This window comes from Apodemus sylvaticus, chromosome 7, assembly GCF_947179515.1.
Source record: "Apodemus sylvaticus chromosome 7, mApoSyl1.1, whole genome shotgun sequence".
NCBI lineage: Eukaryota > Metazoa > Chordata > Mammalia > Rodentia > Muridae > Apodemus > Apodemus sylvaticus.
In genome coordinates, this window is record NC_067478.1 from 31,480,588 (window position 1) to 31,504,304 (window position 23,717).

Consider the following 23,717-nt stretch of genomic DNA (forward strand, 5'->3'; position numbering starts at 1 on the left):
GTAGGAGGACGGAATAGGTCATTGGCAAAAGACTTGATCATATGTTTACTTGTCTGATACACCCTTCTAAATAGCTAGAGGGCTCGGCTACAGATATAGAAATGATTATTTATTTGCGTGAAATACACTCAGATTTTCCTGCTTTGAAATTGCCTACACACACACACACACACACACACACACACACACGCACGCACATGCACATACACACAAATGAAATGAAACATACCCTTTTAAACTTTTTAACTAAAATTATGATTTGTGTAATAGTTACCTTCAACAAATGTTATCATCATCATTGTTAAAGATCATTACAGGGGCTGGAGAGATGGCTCAGCACCCATATGGTACCTTACAGCCACCTGTAATTCCAGTTCCACAGCATCTGATGACTTTTTTGACCTTTATACATACACACAGCACTCATATACACAAAAAATAAGTAAAAAAATCATTTTAAAAAATCACAAGTTGCCGGGTGGCACTGGGGCATGCCTTTAATCCCAGTACTTGGGAGGCAGAGGCAGGTGCATTTCTGAGTTTGGGGCCAGCCTGGTCTACAGAGTAAGTTCTAGGACAGCCAGGGCTATACAGAGAAACCCTGTCTAAACCAAAAACTAAAAAATAAATAAATAAATAAATAAATAAATAAATAAATCACAAGTTGGAAACATGTGTGCTTCCTTTTACAAAGCCATGGGGTTTTTTTTCTTCATACAGTTGGTTTGTCTGCATAGCCTTGAGTTGTCAAAGTCACCCTCAGAGCTCCCAGCACCACAGGGCTCTTTATAGCAGGGATGGGATGAATCTAAAAGAAATCCAAACCCAATGGCTTCTTTCTCAGAAGGGACAAGGTGTTCTTTGGTACTTCTTAGGATCCGCATTAAAGGACCAGTCAACTGAGTGAGTCACTGGGCAGGCTTCAGGCTTCGTGTGTGGTTCCCCACCAAGTGACTGAGACAGACAACTGTGGTGTCTGGCTTTTCTCACTGCCCAGTGATAAACTGACTTCCAGAGCCCCATGAAGGAAGAACCTAGCAGTTGCTGAGATCAGCACTTTGTGCCGTGCCCGGGTTGAACCGCCCACAGCAGCGAGAGAGTATTTATGTACTGGCGCTAGTGTATTTATGTACAGTGACCTCATGAGTACCAAAAAATAAAATCGAAAGCTAAGAAGAAACTCAAAATACCAGTGTTGTAAAACACATTGTGTTAAATGTTTCAAAGCTCTGAGGAAGTCTTGATCTTATATTGAGGTAACGGGAAAAACAAAAACCAAAACCCAAAAAATAAAAACAAATAAAAATAAAAAAGTAAGCAAAAGAGAGACCTGTGGTTATTCTCCTAGTTTCTCCTGAGTTTTCAGGGTACTTTGGACATATGACCTCAGTCTCTTTAAAATCCTTCATTGTAGATTAGAAGGTAGCTCAAGTGGTCCTAAATGCCTCTTCTAGGTTCAATTCCTTCCATCTCCTAGATCAGAACAGATGGAGTCTTGGCTGAGAAAATAATTGTGGTTCACTGATGAAATCCGCAGGCCTGTGCTGCCCCCTACCGCACAGCGTCATATTCAAGTCTTCCGACACCAAGGGTGGGAGGCCTCAAATCCAGGTAATACTTTGTTCTTAAGTCACTTCTCCCTAGTACCCTCCCTTTGTGAATTCCTTCAAACATCAGCAATATGAAAGACAGTACAATTTCAATTCTGTTGTTAAATGTCATGCAAGAATTGAAACTCTAATTATCCTTCACTGTTAGTGAAGAGAATTTGGACAAACTTGCTGAGAAGTTGTTCAGTGAAGACATCCTATAATTTGACAAATGGACTTTATCTGAGGCTCAGTTATTGTGGAGCTGGAAAATTAAATGAATCTTGAATGAATTTTGGAGGAACGAAAGCTCTTAGAAACTGTATCTTCTATGTGAATCTTGGGCAAGGCTGATTAACTTACAACTTCTTCAAGTTAGTGAGGTTGGAATGGTATACAGGTCTAGAGCTCAATTGCAATTTATCTTGGGCCAGCTATATCCACCTCAATAGCTGTGTCTTGGCCACCTCAGTGACCAAACATCCTGTGACCCATAAAAGCATTTGGAGCATACTAACTTAGCAGAACACCAGCTTCTACCAACTCCAGAATTAACAGCACAACAGAGCATCGGAAAACATGGCTCAGGCTCTGTGCTGTGCTGTAGCCTGCCTCTCTGATGTCCCCACGAGTGTGGCTGAAAAGGGTTATGATTTGTGACTTTCTTGCTGCTGTAAAGCCCCATGAAACTGCTTCAGCACTGAACACGGAATTCGGAGTTACTAAATCTGTGTTCACGATTACACATATTTAGCTCTATAGTCAACTCTTTCTTCTTTGAGGTGAAAGAGTTGTGTTTCAACATCAACATCCTGTTCCATAACAGCAGTATCAGAAATATTAAGCATTTAAATGGTCTAGAATGTAAGAATGTGATGCTATCTCAAATCGAAACAGAACTCACATTCTGCAATAATCCACAGACCCAATGCAATGACTTGATGCTTATGTTATAGAATTTTCCCTACATATCTAGAACTTCACACTGTTTTTTTTTTAAACAGTTCCCTTCTATGCCGGTACAATTGTAAACTAAATAATCTTAAAATTCTCTTGCTGTAGGAAGCCTAGAAAGTCTGGCTGCAGTATCAACCAAACATATTGATGACAAAGTAAAACTCACTTCTAAAAGAGTAAGAGTTTAGTAGGGGCTAAAAATGAGAAGCAATCTCAGTGTCCAACTATCTGCTTGGGTGTCCACAGTCCTCTTTAACAAATAGGGTAAAACTTACCCTATCTCTAATTCACTATACAGGATAAGGCTGGTGGTCGGCCGTGAGTTCACCCAGGTGTGGTCTTAGAACAGAGACTCTCTAACAAAACAAAAAGCCCTAGAGGTACACACTGATAAAGAGGGTGAAATTCATCCATTGCTAAGTGGCCATGAAGATAATTGTGTATGATACATATAATGTATTATATCATATCCTACTATATTATAAATATTGTATTTATGGGCAATATTTTATATTAATTATGTATAATTAATAATATGTTATTATCCTTCATACTACAGGAAGGAAAAATTACTTTCGGAGAATTTAAAAACTATATATTGCCCTCATTGTTTAGAGTTTCATATTTAAAAACATACACTATCACGGAAAGACTGTTCATTTGGTACCCTGTGGGGCACTAGCAGGAATGAAACTGAACGCTGAAGAGAGCATGCCTCACACAAGTCCTCCTGTGTGCCCCAGGCCCTGCCCAGCTGTATTCTAGCATTTCAAACCACAGGGAAGCATACTGCAACTCTTTTTCTGCTTCTGTTTGTGTCATTAATGTGCAATGCGACCAAACATTACCCAGAAGAATAGAGCACAGTGGTTAATGTATAACCTTGTGTGGACGGTAACATGTAAACATGCAGAATTCTCAACTTGGTCTTCTCCACCCTGCAGCAAACATCTCATAGTGCCTATCAGACTAGCCTACGGGAAGCAATGATCGGGGTCACTATTGAACAGTAAAAGCCTCCTAATGATCTATACTAAATAAACTGGACAGTGTCTGGGCTTTGCGCATTACTATGACAAATAGCCAGTCTTCGATTTTCTTTATGAGTGTTGCCAATTTGGCTTTTAAAATGATAACTACAATGGAATCCAGTTGCAGACACATGTGCTGCACAATTTATCCTATCTCCAGCACTTCCAGGTACTTTCTGTGCCATGTGATGCAGGAAGTCTTGACAGTTTGTTTGGGACAGCAGTGTGTGTCATATGCTCCTTGTATGTACTGGTACTCCAAAGAGCCAATTTCTACTGCAGTCATGAGAGATGTGTGTTCTAAGGATCTGTCTTGACCACAAACCCTTTCAAGCAGTATTTAAGTAATTGTTTTATATTTGTGTTTCCATTTGCTTTTCAGTTCAGTCCCTAAATGTAGTAGATAATCAATTAAATGATTATTAATGGGATAAAATAGTGGAAGGATCGGCCCATGCTTACTGGGTACTCTAATAATATTTTACAAACATATGATAATTTCTATCTTTCTGCACATACTAAGGGGACATCTACCACAAGCTCCTCTTAACCATGCCCGGCTGATGCCAGGTGCCATATTACTCACACACACCTTGCATGAATGTATCACTTTGCTTCTATATTCTATGAGATTTGCATGGAAGACAGGCCAGGAGGCACATGGGAAATGCATTGTGAGTTATGGGGAAAGGTTCAAGGGAGATTGTCAGTGGAGCGCTCAGCCACACATGGGACTCCTGTGGCTTAGGGACCATCACAAAGAGGGGACAGATCAAGTATGAGACCAGAAGATTATGGATAATGGGGTCAAACAGTGTCTTATGGCATGACAGGACTACTGCATTGATGAATTTTTAACAATTGTGGTGGACTATACAAGATCAAGTCAGTTGATGTTCTAGCTTGGAGTGGACCACCTAAGTTGTTATGGACGATTAATCTCCATAGGGTAGAGATCCAATCTTCTTTAAGGGTGTGGCCTATAGTAGGTTAACTGTACTCTAGTGAAGGGTCTCACACCTAGGAGAGCATGGGCAACATAAATTGGAAAATAGGTCATTTAAAGTGTAAATAAAAAGATGGAGATGAAGCTGAGGTTGCGATGGGAGCTGGGGAGCTCTGGGAGAAGAAGCTTGGGTAAAACAAGTCAAATGAATAAATAGGAAGCCCACAGAGTAGGAGAAAATATTTTCCAACAATATGCATAATAAAGGATTATGAATGAAACAAACCAATGAAACAGATGATGTAATTAAAAAATAATTAGGGAGAAACATTTTGAACTGCAATGGTGTCCTGCCTGCAAGACATGCTAGAGGCCCAAGTAACTAGCAGATATCTCATTTAACTTAAAGTCCACTTCAAGAGAATGGAACTCACAGCTGACACTGCCTGGGTGACCAAAAGCCTGAAACCAGAGAGTTCAGGGACCTAGGGGGAGCCAAATACTATTCTTCATTTTTTTCATTTAAATATTCTATATTTTATATAGGCTCACAAAAAAGTAACAATAAAATAACCACTAATGACATTTTGCTATACTCATAGATCAATGCCTTACCCAGTTATTATCAGAAAAAGGTCACCCTGTGTATAGACCACAAGAGACCAAGGTTTGAAGTGAAATATTTTCTACATGACAGGGAGCTCTCCAGAGATCATAACATGGTCTTCTAAACAAACCTGCACAACAGCAAATATTAATGGACAATCCTTCCTGGTTGGGGGAAATCTCATAGGACCTCTCCAATAAAGGAAGAGCTCCTGGCAACTAATGGTACCTAAAAGAGAGATAAACAGTCTTTTCCAGCGATAAGCCCCTAATACATTACCCAGTTCTTAGTGGTTGACCCTAAAGTCATATACATACCAAAAATGCTAACTGGATTTATCAAGCTGTGTTTGAGTGTGTCTGTTGACTAAGGAAGAGCATACGTGTTTGAGAGGGAGAGGGAGGAACAAGGAAATTGAAGGGGAGAATATGAGGTAGAAATGATAAAATATAGAACTCATATGAAATTCTCAATATAACAAAACAAGTGTAAAAAATAGACAAGAGAAAATGAAAGTGGACCTGAAGTAGGGGTGCAGGGACGTGGAAGTGGGTCTGAGTAGGTGCCGGAATCTAGTAGTGTATCTGAAGTAGGCATGCAGAGATGTGGCAGTGGGTCTCAGGTAGGGGTACAGGGACATGGAAGTTGGTGTGAAGTAGGGGTGCAGAGATGTGGAAGTAGACCTAAGAGAAGTTAGTGGGAAGGGTTAAGGTGGATATGATAAAAATACACTTACAAAATTATCAAATAATTGACAAAATATTCAAAAGAAATATTAGTTATTACTGTACTTGCAATTGTTACTGTGCTTATGTAACTGATTATTAGTAAATCTATACAAGAATGCAAAGAGCTTGCTTAGTAAATAAGAAATTCTCTAAAAGTCTCTCTAGAAAGCATACAGATTTAGTCAGAACTCAGAAAACAAAGTAAAACATCATCTTACTATTAGTGCTATCACATATTTATTTAAAAGTCTAAGAAACCTGAGAAAACAAGAAAACACTCTACTTTTTTCATTTACATATTTTATTTTAATTTTTTATTTATTGAAAAGGGAAGTAAAAACACTTTATGATAAAATTAAAGATTTCATGGAAAATATTTCAGATAAAGACGTTAAAATTGACAATTTTCATGGAAAATTAAGGAGTAAAGTGGTAGACAGGTAAAACATTACTAAATTAATTAATATGGGATAGATATATTTTATGATAGAATTGAAGATTTACGTGGAAAATATTTCTGATAACATTGTAAAAAATGTAGAAAAACATGTTAGAATTGATTATCATGGAAATTTTTATATAGATATCTTCAATCAACTTAGAGTTATCTTTATGCCTATCATTTTATCTATATAATTTTCATGATAATCTTTAATTTTAACATGTTTTTCTATATATTTCTACAATTATATCAGAAACATATTCCATGTAAATCTTCAAGTTTATCAGAAAATGTTTATAATTCTACTTTTAATCAACTTAGGAATACTTTTATGCCTACCATTATTATATCTATATAAAATTTTCCATGATAAACTCTACTTTTAGAAAAAAGTTCTGTTTATTTTCTTTTAGTTAAGTAGGTTGTCTTGATACAATGAAATTCTACTGAGTTATAGACGCTGCATGAATTATGTTAAAGAATTTTGCTGTTAGAGAAGTATTAGCATCATAAACACTGAAGTAAGGAGCAGAGAAATACAAAGTATTCTGACCCTCACTGTCAGTGTGATGCAACTATTAGAATGGGGTGTGGGTGGGCAAAAGGACAGGTTTATACCTGAGCTCTCAGAATGCTGGTTATCTGGTTTATATGCAAAATACAAGATATCATACAGAAAGCATGTATGTCTAGTTAAAAGTAGAGGTGCATTCTAAAATATAAGGTAATTAGTTTTTAGTTAAGAATTTGTGATTTTTTTTTTTATAAAACTCAACAGCAGCAAGTAAATAACTGAGGAAAACAATCTTTCTCATAAAAACATTAGTATAATTAAAGCTGAAGCACCTGTCTGCTAGTTCAAAAAGATCGGTTGGCTAAATCTCTTAGGATAGCTCAACCCAAGGGCACTTAATCCTTTTTTAATAAACTGTAAAAGAACATATATATTAAAAAACACCACATTCAATCTATGTGGAGGTCAAAAGGAAAGGCATGAAACTCAATAATCAAATCAGTGGGTTCATAAAAACACTGTCCTTAGTGCAAATAAGTACTCTACTCCTCTTCCATAGTCCTCATTGCTAATCTGGAGAAAATAAGGAAACAACATATTTACTGTGTTCCCTTACTGCTTGTATATAATGAGTTGTTTAGCATGTACAGCAACCACCAGTATTAAAGCAATGACAGGATTTATACATTCAGCATTTATAAACGGTTCATCACAAGGACATCCTGGTCATTAGATGGATTTCAAAAAAAGAAAAAAGAAAATATCAAACAAGATTCAAAAATACAATAGGTAATTCCAGACATCAGGATACACATAGGATATAAGGCATGTGTAAATATGAGAGTCCACACTAAATCTGCTGAGTACGCAAATGCACAAGGTTTGTAAGATGCCAAGGCCTTATTTGGCTGTAACCCTGATCAACCTTTCCCTCATCCTACCTTCATATACAGGTAGTTTCACATTGCCCAGTTGAGGGTATTAAGAAATATGCATAGAAAATATAAACTGCCTATAAAGACAATACATTTTATTTTGTAATAAAATAAAATTCCCCACTAAGAACTTTATCAAATTTTATGCACATTGCAGAATGATGTTCTGGTGCACGCACACAAGAAACATTTTCTTTGCACATTAAAGCACATTATTTCTGTGCACCTTTTGGCTCCTGAAGATAAAGAGTAAGAGTATCAGTCCTCTCACCTGGAATCAAGTTTGTCCCGGTGAAGAAGAGAGGGACAGATAGAGATGTGTTATGACCTTTTAAGTTGAGAACTAAGGGCTTCCTTTGCCCATAGCTCACATGCCTACAGTTGTAATGCTTGTATTTGTATATGCTTATTTGGCTAATGAAGCAGAGACTTCAGAGTACCAAGAAGCTAAATACTCAACTGAGACACATGTCAAGCCAGAGAAATACACTTGCTAATAACTGAAGGCTATGTATAAGCCGAATGCAAATTTCTCTAATTCAGTCTTCAACTGATGATTTATTTGATCTTCTATATTGATTGATGTCGCTGAGGAGGCGGGTGTTCAAAGTACATGAAGTCCTGAAATTGGAGAAAGAATTATATTTAGGTTGAGACGAATGGCAGACGATAGAAATAATTATATTAATGCATATAATAGCCTTTACAATTTATCAAGGGAACACCCAATTCCAGTAAATAAATCTAATGAAATATTTATGAGCGCAGCTAATGTGTGAGAATGCAGATAGATAATAAGTTTTTCATATTCAGCACCAATTAAAATATTATCATTAACTGAAGGAAAAGCTCGTGGAAGCCAACGGATGATGGAACGTTGGTGAGCATGATTGCAGCGAGCGGACACGCAAGAGAAAAGGGGGCAGCTGCTTTGTGGTTACATTATTATATTAATTTTCACAGAACATCTGTTTTGAAGTAGCGAGAACAATAACCAATAGGAAATGAAACTGACTGCGCCCACTGTCTGTCTGACACCTTCCAGGTGTGCCCCAGCAGACTTGACTCAGCGAAGAACCATCACCCTGGAAAGGTCAGTATTTTTGTCCCTGCTACAAATGAGTAAAGCCAGTGCCAATCATGTGCCTAAAAGTGGCACAGACAGAAGCTGTCCAGGTTTCAAAATGAATTTTCTGCTATAGAGTACTGCGTCCCATCATAAGGAATGATGCTCTCAATGCCACAGTGAAAAGCTTACAATGAGGAAACAAGAGCCAAAAATCATGGCTTTCATCTTCACATCCAGGGCCAAAGGGAAGAGAATCTCGAAGTGGTCCGCGTTTCCCATCGTTGATAAAAAGCCATTCCACTTCCTGATAATACTGCCAATGTTAGACACACCATCTAGAGAGTTGATCTGCAATGCCAAGAACAGGGCTTTATGAAAAGCAACAAAGGATGTGTTTCTGTCCTTTTCATAGAAGCAGTTTGTGCAGTGATAATACATAATGCAGGACCAAACATAATTTCGAGTGAGAACTTTCATGTTAAGTGTCTTGAAACTGTTTAGTAACTGAGCTGAGATATACCTTAAAATCCTCAACCTAGTGAATTTTCCTAATCCTTAAATACACCCTTTGGGGATTTCTGTCAGAAGGTATAGTTTGAATTGATAATTAAACTCTTTTCTGTAGTAGAGGAAGATAATTTGGGAATACAAAGTCACTTCCAACCAAGGGAAACTATAAGCAACACTAAGGGGTCTGTACCATACACGCAACACCACTCACTACAGCCTTTGTGGGCCACGTCCACCCTATCTTAGCAGAGCATGGTTTAAGAATGGACTGCAGCTTCTAATACAGAGATATGGACACTTAACTCAGTAGCAATACCCCAGACACAGCTCCTAATATCACTCATAATGGAATTATCACACAAAACCCACACCAGGAATCTGGTTTATTGTTACATTCTACAATACTATTAATAAGTGAGCAATGTTTCATTACATGGTGATATGAAATAAAAACTAAGGAGAGCTCTCTGTTATCATAGAAATAGGAGAAAGAATAAGGTTAGTGTATACCAAGCCTTGTCCTGTTAAAGGATTTGAGAACACCTCCCACTTCCCAAACCTCGGAGCTTCTTTTCTAACAATGTTTGGCATTTGGGAATAAAGGCAAAACAAAATGTCCTTCTTTATTGAGAAAATATTATAACATAACCCTATCATTCATTATATCCATGTCCTTATGAATATACTAAGGGCTACATTTCTTGGACTTTTCCATTTCAAAATACATGCATGCAATCTAGAAATCATTAGAAAGAAAAGAGATGGCATACATCAAGAATAAATTGATACCATCGTGCTATTTACTCCGAAAAGTTTTTATGTTCTAAATGGAAAAAAATGTTTTTAAATGCCACTCACATTTTGAAAAATGTCAAGTAACCATGAGGAACCACGTGAAAAGGGTAGATGTCAACTCATAATTAATTCTTTCTTCTTAGGACCTGATTGATTCACCTGAAAATCCGCTGAAGGCCATGGTGGGGTCTGATGTACAAAGTAGGAAGGGAGGAGAGTAGAAGCACTATTTTGACATACATTTACCTCAAAAACAGAATCTGAGCCACAGCCGTAGGTTGCACATGGACCACGCACCCTCATCACATTCTCTTTCTTCTCGTTCTGGATGCTATAAGAGGCTCTGCATAAGTTCCAGTGTTCTGAAACAAAGCCAATGGTGACCCCAGGAGGACATTGTACTTCCAGCTGTGTATGAAAGTGACAGTGGTTAGGATGCTGTAGGTGCCCACTGCATACCGGTGTCACTCTCGCACATGTCCACACATGCACTAGTCCATGTGCATCACATACACACACACACACACACACACACACACACGCACACACACACAAACACACAAACACCTGGAACTGTTCTTAGTCATTCAAGGGCAAGGAGAATTAATGTCAGGAAGGAAAGACTCGCGTTTCCCTGGGGCCATTTGCAGGGTTGTATTTCATTCTGGGACAAAGAACAGGCTTAATTACCGCTCACATGAATAATGGCTCTGACAATGCAAAGTTTAGCAGTCTTGTCAGGATCATGAACTAGCCAATTTAGTCGTGTGTGTGTGTGTGTGTGTGTGTGTGTGTGTGTGTGTATCCAATGTGAAAGTATGATTGCTTTCCTGATTTCTTCTGCACTTTCAGAAGGATGCTGGGAGTGGGTTTTATACAATATAGGACACACACACACACACATGCACGCACACACACACACACACACACACACACACACACACACACACACGACTAAATTGGCTAGTTCCCTAGAACCAAATTTCTATAAATGTTTAAGCCTGAGAGATTAAAAATAAAAAAAGAGCCCTCAAAGGTTGCACGTTGTCTGACCTCTTGCCTTGCACAGGAGCAGCAGAAGCAGCAACATGTGCACCGAAAAGGCCTCTGCATGGTCATGATCTCTCGGCCCAGGCAGTCAGTGACCCGGAGCACGAAGGGTCGTAAGCTCCGATAGGCATTCCTGGTAAAGTCATCTGTGTCTTCAGTTACGATATAAACCATCTGGTTCATGTTGTTCTTGATATCATATCTGTTATTTGTTTCAAAACCTGTCATCACTAAAAGTTAGAATGAGAAAAGGATCTTAAGTTAGAACCAGCTGAGCAGACCTCAGACAGCCTTTGTTATTTAAATGAAAGAAGAAAAGGAAGGAGGAGAGATGAAGAGGAGGAGGCTGAAGAAGAGGAAGAGGAGGAGGAGAAAGGAGACAGAGGAGGAGACGGAGAAATAGTAGTCGTTGTAGTAGTCGTTGTAGTAGTAATGATAGTAGTATGATTGGGACTGAAAGCCAAAAAAATTTTAAAAATTTCAGGTGAAAAGGTGAAATACAACCATGTGAGCCATTAAGCATTATCAAAATGTCAAACTAATGTTAAACTAAGTTTAATATGAAATTATTTTAACAGTTTTCCCACAAAAAAGTAATAGCTAATACAATGTTCCTGAAATACCAGAATTCAGAAAATGGTAATAATAAAACCAGTTTAATGGAATCACACATGGGACCATGATTTAATCAGCTCATTAAATGGATGAAATGACTGGAGACATGGTACTTGCAAACACAATAAATCCAGAATGGCCAAAGCCCCTGTGCTGCGCCCGGAGGGGCACAGCCAGCTCCTACCCTAAGTATGTGGGGATCTTCACGGAGCTGAGAACAGACCCACCTTTCTGCGAGCATCGTTTCAGATTTCTGGAGCAATAGCCAGGTGAGAACTCAGCTGGCTTAGATTCTGTTTTCTCTTTGCCACTGACTGTAGTGAACTGTGGGGCTCTGGCTAGCACAGCCCACCTCTCCCTCCTTCTTGAACTTATCTAAATAAGGTGAATGCAAAGGAAGGGAAAGGGCAAAGGCTAGAAGGGAGCTAACCAGGTAACATGTAAGTCCTTTCCAAGAAATCATCCGTGTATGGAGTATCGGTGGACAAGACTATATATATAATTCACCTTATTGTTTTTATGAATATAAGGTAACAGAGAATAGTCTTTTCTCTTTAAATCACTTTTAAAAAGCCCACCAACATAAAATAAGGGACTAGATATGAAGTACCACAAATTTCCATCTCATTAAAATACCACTAATCAAAACACAATGTGAATCAAAATGAAATTATACATACATTCCAGAGGCTCAAAATGCTGAAGAACATGTATGTTGTCCAACTGTAGGGACAGAACAAAAGCAATTAGAAGACAGAAAGCCAGAATTAATATTTAGTAGCAGGAGAAAATAATGTGATGACACAGCATTAAAATGTATCAGTCAGGGTCTGGGGAGTTAGCTCGACTTTAAGAGCACTGGCTGGCTGTCCAGAGGAAGTGAGGTGGTTCCCACAATGTGCATAATTGCTCACAACCATCTGCACCTCCAGTTCCATGGGATCAGACACTCTTTTTCTTCCCTATGGGTACCAGGCATGCAAGTGGCGCACAGCTACATACACAGGCAAAAGAGCCATATGCATGAAATGAAATAAAAATAATCAAAATGTATCAATTGATGCCAAGCATCTCCTTGAAAATTGAATGGAATGGAATTTTAAAAAGCGCATTCAGTCGAGATTACCTCATCTGCATCCACCTAGATGGATATTAGCAGAAGAGTCTAAATAAGAAAAACAGTTTCACATTAAAGGACAGAGCTGATTGACGCCAGGAAGCCATCTGTTTGCCACACCGACAGCACGTTGAGGAAGCCACAGCCATGCTTAGAGGCATAGGTCGTCTCTCCATCAACTTCTCTGAGGTGGTCATGTAGTAGCAAGTCAGGATGGCCATTACAAATTTATCCACTAAAACTTCTCACAACAACATTATAGGTTGACCATTTCATAGATAATAAGAATTGAAGACTACAAGGTTAGAGTTAGTGAAAGTAGAGAGGAATAAAAACCAGCTTTGTCTGGCTCCAAACTTCTTTCATTTTCACTTCATTTAAAGTCAATAATTCCTGAGAGGGAAAACAGAAGTCATGAAATATGTTTGATTTACTCTCAGAGAAAAAGTGGAAATTGGCATACCTTTTCCAAAAGATTTCAGATTTTAAAATCATTTGAAATTTCATTGGGTACAGAAATGGGGCTAAATGATTTTCATTATAGTCACTTCTGAAAGCCTTTCAAATAACGACAGCATCTACTGTGTTTGCTCAAGCAACTTTAATAAGAAATTTCGTTCATATAAAGTTCAAATTTTTCTATTCTGTTGACCTTCATATATCTGCAATATACTGCAAGTACACAACAGCGTACTTGTGATTTTCAACACATAAGACTAATAGGTTCCTTTCCCACAAAGAATTAGAAACTGATACAGCAACTCCAAAAACGGTTAGTTAACTACCTGGAACACATTAAATTGAGGTGCTGTTACAATTAATGTACTTAAAATACCTCCTTTCCCAAAATCAAAACAAGATTTATAAATTCAGAAGGCATCTCCGCAGTTTGCTTTATCTTATTTTCACCAACAAGTTTTGTTTTGCAGGTTTTAAATATCATTTGTATAAAAACTGCATATCATGTCAGCGTTTATTCTAGCACCATAATTTACGAGTACACAGAAACTAAGGAGTCACTGTGCCTTATAAAAGGAACGTGGATTTTAGTCTGAAGCAGCATCTTATACTTACTTAGATTTACATGCTTGGGGGCTCAGGGGTGTTGAAGAGAATCCAAGAGGTTGAGAAGAAGCCATGGTTTAAACATTCTACAGTAGTGTCCTCTCTTCTTATTTTGTTTATCTTTTTTTTTGTTTGTTTGTTTTTTTCAAGACAGGTTTTCTCTGTATAGCCCTTGCTGTCCTGGAACTCACTCTGTAAACCAGGCTGGCCTCAAACTCAGAAATCTGCCTGCCTCTGCCTCCCAAGTGCCGGGATTAAAGGCGTGCACCACCACTGCCGGCTTATTTATCTTAATATGTGTATTTTCTTTGTAATTAAATGGCATAGCATCATGTTAGTGACTCTCTTATTTTTCTAATTTCTTTCAGAAAGCCATATTGAATTATTTAAAAGTTATTTTTGTTGCTTCAAGAAGAACGAATGTGTCCTATGAACACATTCTTGTATTCATTGTCTACCTGCAAATCCACCATCACCAGCCTCTGCTGTCTCCTTGTTTGTTCTAGCCAACATCATGTTCCCTTTCCTTAAACCCTGTGGTCATACTTCGTAGAAAAAAAAATGCTTTGGATCTGTTAGAGTACCTGAGCTAAGTATTCCAGACCAGGAGGGCAGTTGGGCATAGGAGCTGGCCCTGGCATCCACATTATGGGAGCATGCTGATTCGTCAGAGGATATTTGCCAGGCTGGTACTGGATTGGATGGATGCCACCGATGGGGTGGTACAAAGGGATGGCACCGGGTTGCTGGGGAATGTAGTATCCCATAGGCAAGCCTGCAGGTGGAGGGGCAGCTGGTCCAGCAGGGCCTGTGTTCTCAAACAGATGAAAGCAGTATGCATTATCAGGTAGTGTACTAAAAGTTAACATATTTTTTTACATGACAAAACAACCAGGCAATATATTTTTAAAGAAGATAAGTCCTGCTGTTCTCTGACTGAGTTCCCAAATATCAACCATGTACTTCACATATTGGTTCTCCTGATCCTCTGAAAACTTGTGATGTCATGATCTAGATCTAGAAATAAAGTTTGGCACAAGACAGCCTCTCACTGCCTGAGGTTTCTTCTTTGGGGATCATAAATGTATTTCATTGGTTTTAATGGAGTTAGCACGAGGTCTAACATACAGTTATCATTGTCATTTTGCAGCTTATCACAAAGGAGCCCTTAGCCATCTCTGCTGGGTTGTCTGTTTCAATTGCTTCTTTTTGTCCTTTCATCTGGTCCTCAGGCACTTTCAGAGTCAGTTTTATCTTAAGTGTTGTTTCCTCATCAGACTACCACAAGTAGAGTATTCCCTTCCCTGGTTCTAAACTGGAAACTCCAAGGTCAATTGCAAATCTAGCCTGCTCACGCTCTTTGTAGCCTGGGGTGAGTACCCTTCAGGGATACCCAGGCCATCAATCTCCTGCCATCTCTCCTAACTAACTCCACCCCAATGGCTTCACTCTCGTGACCTGAGCAAACCTCACAAAAGACAGCACCTCACCAGCCTTTCTTATAGGTCCCAGCTGGTAAACTTGGAGTAGGAGGATTAGATGTTCAGTCCAAAGTACTTATCAATATTCATGGCCAGTGTTCCACGTCCCACCACAATCCACCATCTGATGAACTCTGTCTCTGTCATCATAAATCATTCAAGCTTCCAGGAACAGCATTTCCCAATGTTTTTTAAAGAGGGGTATTTGGAATAATAAAAATGCTGCAAAATAACTAATGCACAACATTGTCCTCCACCAGGTTTGCTGAGGTCATGCTCGCATCAGAGGACAGGTGTACAGAAAGACACAAACAACGGATCTAAATTTCAAAACTTGGTTGTTTAAATGTACTACTTTCAAATGTGTAAGACCATCATTTTGGGATTGTTTCTTTAATTGCACCACAATATAGTAAGTGTTTCAAAAATAGCCTGGAGTTTTCAAAACAGAGATTCCTAGCCCAGTTTCCATTTATCAAACACAATGTCCAAGTCAAAACAATGAAGAAAAGAATCTCGATTTCTTCCTTCTCTAAATGGATAATTCAGTGGGCTTTGTTGTTGTTGCAGCTGCTGCTGCTGCTGCTGCCGCCACCGTTGATGTTTTCTCTTCTAGCAAAACTTAACTACAATCCCCACTGACTAAATTCAGATGATTTTTCATTCATTAACAGCCACTCTTATTTCTTCCTCTCTCATCTCTGGAAACCATTCCCTGTGGTTTGCCTACCCCATTTGTCCATTCTTGGGAGTTTTCTTGTGTTATTAATGTCCTTCTCTGATATGTCTTATCTATGCCTTTATCTTGAAGTTTTTCTACAACAGCTTCAGAATTTGAGGTCTTACATTGACCTAAAATCCAGTGTGTGTGTGTGTGTATGTGTGTGTGTGGTATGTGTGTAGTGTGTGTGTGTGTGGTATGTGTGTATGTGTGTAGTGTGTGTGGTGTGTGTGGTATGAGGTATGTGTGGTGTGTGGTGTGTATGGTGTGTGGTGTGTGCGGTATGTATGTATGTGTGTGTGTGGTGTGTGTGTGTGTGGTGTGTATATGGTGTGTGTGTAGTGTATGTGTATGTGCTGTGTGTATGTGGTGCATGTGTGTGGTGTGTGTGTGTGTGTGTGTGGTGAGAGAGATATAGGTCTAATTTCATTCTGTCATGTATGAGTATCCATTTTCCCTAGCATCATTTGTTAAAAGAGCTGAATCCATTCATACCCAGTGTATGATTGTGACTTTGTTGAAAATTTGGTGGCTGTATCACTGTGATTTTATCTCTGAATCCTATGTTCTACTGGCTTATGTGATGGCCGGTGTTGGTTGTCAAGTAGACACATTTGGGAAAAGGAAATCTTCACTGAAGAATTGCCTGCATCAGACTGGCCCATGGGCATCTCTTTGGGCCATTTTCTTGATTGGAATTTGATGTTGATGTCAGATGGTCCAGCCCACCGTGAGCAGTGACGTCCTTGGGACAGTGGACCAGGGATGGGACCGCATAGCCTTTGTACAAGGGCAGTGGTACTTTGCAAGCCAGATGCAATGTGCAGTGTTCTTCCAGTGTCTCTACTTCAGCTCCTGCCTTGAGCTCCTGCTCTGGCTTCCCTTGATGATGGAATGGATTATGAGCTATAAACTGAAACAAACACTTTCCATTTCTAAGTTGGGTTTGTTCAGTGTTTGAGCTCAGCCACAGAGAGCAGTCTACATGTCTGTTTTTGTGCCAGCATCACTACATTTTTGTGACTACAGCTCTTTAATACAATTTGAGATTAGTATTTGGGTATTTTCCTTACTGTTTTTTCCCCTGCTTAGGATTCTTTAGGCTATACTGACTTCTTTTTGGTTCTGTGTGCATTTTAGAATTATATGTTCTAGTTTTATGAAGAATACAATTGAAATTTTGTTGGGGACAGATCATTTTTAATAATACAACCACCTTTACACCAACAACTGCCGATTCATGGGCATGAGAAGTCTTGTGTCTTCTTTCACATCTTTCCTAACTTTCTTTAACCTTTATGCTTGGGACTTTTATTCTACTGTGAAGGGAGTTTTCCTTGGCAAATTGGTCTATACGGAGGCAGCTGTTTTTTTTTTTTTTATGCTGTTTCTGCATCCTGCCACTTGCTGAAAGTGTTTATTAGGTCTAAGTGCTTCCTGATGGAGTTCTATGAGTTCTTTAAGTATAGAATCATGTCATCTGCAAATAGGAGTGCTTAGAGTTTTGTTCTTTTTTATTTATAGTCTTTATTCCTTTCTCTGGTTTTATTGCTCTGGCTAAGAGTTCAAGCACTGGGCTGAGTAAGAATGGAGAGCATGGACACATTCTGCGTTTCAAATGAGAAAACTCACTCATTTGTCTTCTTATTTGGTATAATATAAATTATAGATTGGACCTATATATCTATTATTACATCAGGATATGTTTCTTTTATTTTTAGTTTCTTGGAGTTTTTATCATAAAAGAATGTTGAACTGTCAGAAGCCATTTTTCATCTATATTTCTGCATTATATAATTTACTATATTATTAACTACATTACATCAATATCCCTATTGCATTATAAACAAGGAATAGGAACACTCACTAGGCGATTCTGTGGAGAGATGTAGATCTAGCAACTCTACTGCTATCAACTATTTCAATTCTTAATTTACACACACACACACACACACACACACACTCCCAGGCATAGAAGCAAAGTGGTCTAGTATTAACCAACACTGATACAACCTCAGACCTTGAAGAAGTTTCTTTGAAGGAAAAATAGGGGGAAAAACCATTTTCTGCAAAACCAGTTGTGCAGGGTATCAAATCCCTGCAATTTAGACATTAGTGTTTGAAGCTAAATGAATCTGTGACATCCTAACCTATGATAAAAGCTTGTTAATAAAGTCATGAACTACAAAATCAATTTTCTAATACCATCTCAAAATGATGCAATGAGGTAAACATTACTTTATCTAGGGAGCATTAACCAAATCAACCTTAGGAACCAGCTATTTGACTGAGGGTAGAAAAAGACTTGCACACTCATTACTGCCTCATGTGTTTTGGAGCATATTAATACTTGTAAGAAAAGCAAATGGTTATTATGAAACTCTTAACTGCCACAATCACAGAGAGATGCATAGTATACTATGGCATAACAAGAGTGGGTCTTAACCCATGAAGACAAGATGAGCTATGGCATAAATGCTAACTCATTCAACCTGGCTCTCCATGGCAAGGGATGGTCTTATGGGAACACAGGCCAGACAAAGTAGGCTCAGCTGTACAGAAGTTATGGCTGTGTGTGGAGAACTCACAGAGAAGCTAGAGAGCAGAGCAGGTAAGAATATGGGCAAACCGTATGCTTTGTATCTACAGCTTGAACTCTTCGCCGTGAGGATGCAGAATAGATGGTTTCACATTTGTAATCCCTAGCATACAACATTACATCAAACAGGAGGTGCTTGCTAGCATCCAGATATAAGGCAAGGAAGTTTAACTGTGTCAAAGAAAAAAAAATCATTAAAACTGACATTTTTAAAAAAAATGTGTTGACTCACTAGTGGGCTGATTATTAGGGAATGATTCTAGTGTTTCTCTGTTTTGAGCTCCTACATGTCTCCGAAGCGTAGAAAATAGTAGGAATATGGGAGTAATATGCCAAATTTGGTTCAATGATTATGTTTGAGGATAATCAAACATAATGATATGTTTGAGATTATGTATCTATGCAGAGAACATGGTCTACAGGCAGTTGCAATTGAAGATCGGAAGTGTAGTGTGCTAAAGTAGAACAGGATAGGATTTATAAGTACCTTAAAGTACACAAAACTAGTCAGATTGTCAGGATTACTTCATGAGAGGGTATAAAAAAGAAGAGTGGGTGAGAGAGAGAGAGCCAGGCAGGACTCAAGAGAATGTCAAAGAACACTGAGAAAACCAGTTTTTAAGGATAGAGCTCTTGATTCTAGAAGTTAGGTGTGGTTCTTTCTCCAAGTCCATGAAATAAGACCCAGACTGAAAGATATATTTACAAATACCTTGATCCTATATCTAGGTCTACTTTGACTACATCATAACTAAAGATAACCCATTATTTTAACCTACGTTAGGCCTTGTGGCTGGTTATCAATGCTCAGGTACCATGTGTCTTTCTCCTCACATCTTCCCAGGCAAACTCCTGCCTGACTCTACCCCAGAATTCATTCTCCTCCACGTTGTCCCACCTCTTATTTCCTGCCTAAGCCATTGGTCAAAGGCTTTTTAATTGACAGGTGATGCATCCATAGAATGCACAAGATTGTCTCTCTACACTTGATAAAGACTGAATGTATATATAATTAAATGATTGATAACTGTAATTTAAAATGCTGTTAAGTTAAATTTAATGAGAACAAAGATGAGTATCTGTAAAGCAGAATGAAGGACATTCTGAGTTTAAGCTTATCATGAAGAATGTTCTGTAATTCCTATAAGAACTCTTATAAGAGTGCTCACCTGAACTAGGAGTCAGGGATCCTTCCTCAGATTCTCAAAACCGTCATTTAAAGAATACTAATCTGTATAGTATGTAAATGAATTAATTACCATATCTTGTATCTTTTCTATAAAAGCACTTGAGGTAATAAAAGTTGATGACCAATAGCCAGAAGAAAAGTAGAACTTAAGTTAAAGACTTATTCAGAACAATAATTAAATTTCTAAAATTTTGTACCAATTTATATAAATGAGTGATTTTAATTATAGCTATGCATTAATCTACATTAAAAATAAAGAAGAAAATACATGGAAAAGTTATGTGTAAGAAACTGGTATATTATGTTTCCTTCTGAGTTGAAAATTGTCTATAATGGTTTTGACTGTTTCTGAAGGAAAACAAACTGAAACAAAACAATATATGTTTAACTTTGCAAAAACACATATCTCACATTAATTTACAGAGAACGCTAGGATGAAGCTTTCTCCCAATGCCAGTGTGAGAAACTGCCTATGGGATTTTCATTTCTAATAACTTTTAGTGTTACCATTGTTTTTTATTTCAAAAGTCCAACTATTTTGTCTTCTTAAATAGATTCCATGTAACCATAGTTTATTTATTAACTATGCTTTTAATAAACAATTCAGGACAATATTTTTGGGTGGAAAATACATTCAGAGCTACAATGGAAATTAAATTCTATTTGAATTTAAATAATTTCATTAAACCAAAATTTGCAAGTACATAATTTCTGGTTTCGGTGAATTAGAACACAATTCATACCATAAGAATTGACACTTCCCTGAGTTGTTGGTCATGGAGATACTACAGGCTCCAAAATAAAATAAGTTATTGCCACCGCTCTTGTCGGCACAGTCTTATTGTTTAAAACAGAAAGCACACACTTTGAATATAGATGTAGACACAGAAACTAGGCTGGAACTGAATGAGAAGCTTCTTCCTTGTTTTTCACAGTGCCAGAAGTACTATGCAGGCTGCTGAGATGGGGAAGCCATCGACCAATGTTCCTAGTCAGCTACCATATTGACTTTCTAGGCAAAATGTGCCATTATAAAGCAGAGGTATAATTATGATGAGGATGAAGGAGGCATGGTGCAAAAAGACATCCTGCGGACACAGCACAGCTGTTGCTTTCATGAACCCACAGAAGCTATGGCTATCTGCTCAGGAAACGTCACATCTGCTTGAGGAATAATAGCAGTTAATGGTTGCTGGGAAAGAGGGCATCATTTTCTTGTAGCCTATGTTCCTGCAAGCAATGGTAATTAAATTCTATGGGACACACATGCATGTACATGCTCGTGCCCCCCCCCCCACGGAGACACCAAGACACACAAAGACAGGGTGATAGAGAGAGACACACACAGAATCACAAAGGCAGAGAGATGCACAAGGAGAGACAGAGACAGGGAACAGAGAAAGATACACACAGAAACAGAGACAGACAGAAACACAGAGACAAGATAAAGAGAGACAGGTACAAAAGCAGAAAGACACACAGGGAGAGACAGAACAGAAAGAGACAGAAACACACACAGAAAGAAAGACAAAATGACAAAGACAGGAAGACAGAGACATAGAAAGACAGAGACAGGGAGACAGAGAGATATATACACAGAGAGAGCTAGAGAGAGACAGAGAAAGGATGTCAGAGATAGGGAAACAGAGAGATAGAGAGGCAGTAAGAGATTAAAGTAGGAAGGGATTTTCTGTGATGAAGGGTTTCAGCAGAAGAGAGAGGAGTGACAGTTGCCACATACAGGTGTGAAGCGGTCAACTGTTTCTAAAGGATATGGTGTAGCCACTAGGCAGAGAACACACGGACTTTGCACTGTTGGTGACATTTGGCATTGGATCCATATCACCTGGGACTAAGCCCAGGGCCTTCATTTTCTAGACAAAGTTTCTTATGATGGAGCTAAAGCCCTAACCCTGCCTATTTTTCTGATATAGAGAAAACCAAGAAGCTTGCATAGTGAACAGAACCCGATTTTATCAGTGTTTGCTCCTCGGAAATGGTGTAGTTATTTCCTAAAATGACTATAATCTCTCAGATTTACTCTTGAACTCGGTGGGAGCCCTTCCTCTCAAGGGCTCCACCAATAGTGTTAAGACATAAATATCTATACCACAGTGTTGTAGCCAGCATTTATAGCCATGCCCTTCCCCTTCTCTGTCCCTTCTGCCACTTACCCACGCACGCCTCACACCAGATCTTCACAAACACTGTGTAAGACATGGGTCATTTTCCTAGTCTATCAAAACCCACTTTTTCCAACACAGCTTTCTTCCAAACCCTGGGAGTGACAGACAGCACCATGTTCTGCATTCCCAGGATTTTCTTGTTTTCTGTCCACTAAGAACAGAGACTTTTATCCCTACTTTCACACAGGAATATATGAAGCTGGCCTTCTATCAACACTTGGTATTTATTTGTTGAATCAAATGTTGACTGAGAAATTAATGTTAACTATTGCTATTGTATTCTGGAAGAGGGTGATTCTTGAAAATTCACATTACCTGGTACACAAAGAGAATTGTTGTAAGGAGAAGTATCAGACACAGCGGTTGGTGATTTTATTCGATTTTCCATTTCTTCTGTAGGCTGCTCAGGGGCTGTGGGGATCTCACCTTTAGGAAGAGAGGGACATGACCCACACCATAAGTGATAACATGATTGCAAAATGCAGTCTTTTTTGTCTCTTATAAGCACCAGAAAATACACCCATACTTCTTATGAAAAACACCTATTAATAAATCTCATGAATGGTTGACTGAATGTAAGTTTTGAAAAGGAAACGAAACGTCACACTGTGCTTGTGGCTGCAGCCTAAGTTTTCATGCTCATGATTCAGCTGACCCCCTGCTGGCTCCCACCTACACAGTTAATCTCCTGCAGACAAAAGAGATTCTTTCTCTTATTGTCTGAGAAACACTGGAAATAAAAAGCTGATTTTTCATAGTCTTTTAAAAATGTGGTATCTAAATTGAAAACATTAAACAAATTCTCTGTAGTTACTACACCTAATACAGCCATAAACATATCATCAGTCAGACTTGGTTCATGTCTGCTGTAACTCATACTCTGACTGCGTTCTTCCTAAAAGCCACTTGGTCCCAGTGTCACAGAGGTTGCTGAAGGATGCTACTGCATTGTGCGCTATCCTGTTCTCTCATTGAGATGAAAGGAAATCCTTACATGACTCACGATAAGAAAGGGTCTCAATTTCATAAATAAATGGCTGAATTTTATATCTGAGGAAACAAAAGACCCTAACAGTGAGGCAGAATCATCACCTGACTCTTTTGCCTCCAGGCCAAAGGTCACCACATCCCCTCACCCGTTCCTGCCTGTCTGGATTTGCTTTCCCTTCTTTCTTTTGCTTTACCTACTTCTGTGAAGCACTTAGAAACCTTTCAGGTCTGCATGTAAATATGAGCTGTTTTTACTCCTTTTCTTACAGAGCATTAATATGTTCAAGTGAACTTACATACACATAGAACTAAAGGATCAAATGGTGTAAATGCTCAAATATATCAGAATAAAATATACCCCTTCTGGAGTGATGGCCCAGCAGTTAAGTGTTTATTGCTTTTGCAGAGGACCCAGATGGAGATCTCAGCACTCATACTAGGCTGCTCACAACTGCCTGTAGCTGTGTAGCTGCAGCTTCATACATAGACCCTTAAATTAAAATAATAAAATAAATTTTAGGAAATTAATAAAATCTTACCTGACATTTTGATGGATTATTCCTGTAAAAGAAAATATATTA

General features: G+C 38.5%; 1 protein-coding gene across 3 annotated transcripts in view; it reads right to left on the reverse strand.

Moving 5' to 3' along the window:
* Window positions 1-6,193: 6,193 nt before the first annotated feature.
* Plscr4 (phospholipid scramblase 4) overlaps window positions 6,194-23,717 on the reverse strand; it is a 31,346-nt gene continuing 13,822 nt past the window's right edge. For all 3 annotated transcript variants that reach the window (XM_052187647.1, XM_052187646.1, XM_052187648.1), the window contains 8 exons: window positions 23,676-23,697; window positions 22,462-22,572; window positions 14,555-14,778; window positions 12,469-12,511; window positions 11,177-11,403; window positions 10,370-10,531; window positions 9,008-9,166; window positions 6,194-8,370 (listed from right to left, as the gene is read on the reverse strand). In XM_052187647.1, coding sequence (XP_052043607.1) covers window positions 8,320-8,370; window positions 9,008-9,166; window positions 10,370-10,531; window positions 11,177-11,403; window positions 12,469-12,511; window positions 14,555-14,778; window positions 22,462-22,572; window positions 23,676-23,682 — 984 coding nt within the window. In that variant the 5' untranslated portion in view covers window positions 23,683-23,697 and the 3' untranslated portion in view covers window positions 6,194-8,319. The remainder of the gene's footprint in view (window positions 8,371-9,007; window positions 9,167-10,369; window positions 10,532-11,176; window positions 11,404-12,468; window positions 12,512-14,554; window positions 14,779-22,461; window positions 22,573-23,675; window positions 23,698-23,717) is intronic.